Below are 3,135 nucleotides of genomic sequence, written 5' to 3'. Positions count from 1 at the left end.
AAACCCTTTGGTTCATAGCAGCCCGATTTGGAACTGAGCATAGGGAGGGCCCAGCACCAGGCACTGCCAGTCAGGGCCAGCTTGGCAGCACGTGACTGCACCAGCATGAGGTCTGAGTGGAAGGACCCTGTGTGGCACTCGGGTGGCCAGCCTGGCTTATAGCTGTGAAGAGGTCGGAACAGGTGTGTCTTGCTCTTTCTGTTCACAGGGAGCAGATGGAATCCCAGTTGGGAAAGGAGGCCCGGTTCCGGCAGCTGCTGGCCCACAGCTCCCATGACTCGGCCATCGACACGGACTCCATGGAATGGGAAACAGAAGTTGTTGAGTTTGAGAGGGAGACGGTGCGCTGCTTTTGCAGTCCCCCCCACCCCACAATCTCCCCAATGTACAGACTTTGGCCTAGAAGCATGGCTTTCTTGCAGTGTCTCTCAGTTTTCGGGGTGCAGGTTTGGCACCTCTACTTTTGGTCTTGGGGTCTGAATCCATTCTTCCTCACACTTACCCTAGTGGGGTTGCAACGGCTGCTGGCCTGTATCACATGATGGATGCTGGCACAATGCATGAGAGCAAAGGCAGATGTTTGTATGTCTTTAGTGGCCAAGAGATAGATCATACCAGTCCGTAGAGTCCCCGGTCGGGGGCCATGTGCCCTTAGACACAGCAGCAGGACTGCCATCCCTGTTGGAGTGAGCATGTGCAGTTTGGGAGCCCAGAGTTCTTCAGCACTGTTGTCACAGGTGCTGCTGCTGCTGTCTTTACAGGAGGACGTTGACTTGAAGACTCTTGGGTTTGATATGGCAGAAGGCGTGAATGAGCCCTGTTTCCCAGGGGACTGTGGCATATTTGTCACTAAAGTGGACAAAGGGAGCATTGCTGATGGTCGGCTAAGGTATGTGGCAAGGAGGCCGAGATCCTGGAGGGAAGACGAGCCTCTTCAACCTGGTGCAAACAGGCCCAGGCCCAGCGGGAGCCAGGTAGCAGTTAAGTGTGTACATCCGGAATCTGAGGCACTGCCTGATCCTGTCTGAAATCTGAAGGTGCAATTACTAATATCGTTCGGAAAGGAAGCTTCTGCCTGTTGGTCGCCTCTGAGTCCGACTTTCTCCAGGCACCCAGGATGCTGTCTTCTGTATCTCTGGCAAGAAAAGTGCTCCGGTCATGTCTGAGACACTCCCAAGTTGTGCCTGCACTTACTTACTTTCTCTCTCTCTCCCCTCCCTCCCTCCCTCTCTGTCTTTCTTCCTCCCGCCCTCTGCTTTAAAAAAAAAACTTTTTATTGTGAATTAGGTGGGTGGTGATATATCACCTAGTTGTTTTTGCGTTAAACACCCCGAACAACTCATCACCCCTCCGCATGGCATCCTTATCCAAGCCCTCCCCCCTCAGCTCCCTCTTGTAGGACCTTGTCTTTCTCTTCGCCCCAGTTAACACCTAGCTACCCTCACTTCCCTTGGTGACCCTCAAAATCTGTTTCTTGGTGTGTTTTTTCTCCCAATACATATGTAAGTGTTTGTAATTAACTGACTTCACGCCGTATAACGTCCTCTAGATCCATCCCTGTCACGAAGTGTTCCACAGTTTCATCATTATTCCTTAGCAGTGCATAGTATTCCATTGTGTGTACGTACCCAGGTTTATCCATTCTGCCACGGATGGATTTGTGGGTTATTTCTTTCTTCTTGCTATTGTGAGTAGTGCTGCGACGAACATGGGTGTGCATCTATCTATTTGTGCTGTGTTCCTTATTTCAGGGGTTGGTTATATATCAAGTAGAGTCTTTGCTGGATAATATGGTATTTCTATGAGGATGAATCATGGTAGCAGTGATAATAAGACAACTATGAAGCATTTACTGTTTGCTAAGAACTCCTGGGTGGTGTAAATATGCTCAACTGCAAACCAGAAGGTTGCAGGTTTGAGCCCACCCAAAGGTGCTTTGGAAGAAAGGCATGGAGTTGTAATGAGTTGGGATCGACTCATTTGGCAACTGGGAGAAAAATGTGTCAAGTACCACTTTGAGCATTTAATATCAATAATTTGTTTACACTTCACAATCCCCTAAGATGTAGTTATTACCCATTTTACAGGTGAGGATACTGAGGTTCATAGGGGCTAGTTCAGGGCCATGGTTGGTTGAAACAGGACACAGCCTGGAAGAAGAGGTCTTTGTGAAGGTGTCAGTGGGCTCCTGCTTTCCAACCTTCTGAGACTGGAGGTGGCAGGCATGTGCCAGCCGGTCTCACACCTGCCTGGGACCAATGCAGTTTTGCCCTCCTCAGGGTCAACGACTGGCTGCTGAGGATCAATGACGTGGACCTCATCAACAAGGACAAGAAGCAGGCCATGAAGGCCCTCCTCCATGGGGACGGGGCCATCAACATGGTGGTGCGGCGGAGGAAGTCTCTGGGAAGCAAGGTGGTCACGCCGTTGCACATTAACCTGAGCGGACAGAAAGGTAGCAGGCTGCCAAATGGACAGGGCTCTTTTTAGGAGTACATCCTTACCCCGGATAAGGCCTTGATATCTTAAAATACCTGTGTGCTTTCCTCGTTAGAGACCATCTGTCCTGCATCTTACTTGTCTGAATGTTTGATTCAGTCCAATAGCTCACACATACATTAGCCCTTGCTACTCTGACCCTTAAGGGTACAGGGATGTTTGGACAGGATGCACCTGGCTTTTATGAATTATCAACAAAATGAGATGGGACAGCTGAGGTGGTCAGGGCGGGGCTCACCATGGCTATTGTTGCTTGTGGTTGCAGACAGTGGAATCAGTCTGGAGAACGGGGTGTATGCTGCTGCCGTGGTGCCCGGAAGCCCTGCCTCCAAAGAAGGGTCTCTCGCTGTGGGAGATAGGATCGTTGCGGTAAGTGTCAAGGACGAGGCCAAGTTTGTCTTCTGCAAATAGGCAATTAAATGGCATGGGGGCAATTTGAGAAAGTTCCAAACTGCGTTTTTATATTCTTGGTCTTAGGCATTGTCACGTGTGATTATTTAAAACTGATTTTACCCCTCATTATATGTTTATGTTTCCTTTAGAAAATACTGAAAACATTTAGGGAGGAAAATATGAAAATCGCTTATATTGATACCTCTGTTAAATAACCTTTAAGACTTTTTTAATGTGTTTCCT

General features: G+C 49.0%; 1 protein-coding gene across 1 annotated transcript in view; it reads left to right on the top strand.

The window, feature by feature from the left end:
- Nucleotides 1-3,135, top strand: part of DLG5 (discs large MAGUK scaffold protein 5) — a 191,815-nt gene that overhangs the window by 143,469 nt on the left and 45,211 nt on the right. The window contains exons 11-14 of the mRNA XM_045291700.1: nucleotides 209-341; nucleotides 762-889; nucleotides 2,280-2,455; nucleotides 2,765-2,868. Of these exons, the coding sequence (XP_045147635.1) occupies nucleotides 209-341; nucleotides 762-889; nucleotides 2,280-2,455; nucleotides 2,765-2,868 (541 nt within the window). The remainder of the gene's footprint in view (nucleotides 1-208; nucleotides 342-761; nucleotides 890-2,279; nucleotides 2,456-2,764; nucleotides 2,869-3,135) is intronic.

Source organism: Echinops telfairi, unplaced genomic scaffold, assembly GCF_000313985.2.
Source record: "Echinops telfairi isolate 266 unplaced genomic scaffold, ASM31398v2 ScPeMD7_70;HRSCAF=299, whole genome shotgun sequence".
Lineage (NCBI taxonomy): Eukaryota > Metazoa > Chordata > Mammalia > Afrosoricida > Tenrecidae > Echinops > Echinops telfairi.
Note: the sequence above shows the minus strand (reverse complement) of the source record. Positions and strands in the feature narration are given on the sequence as shown.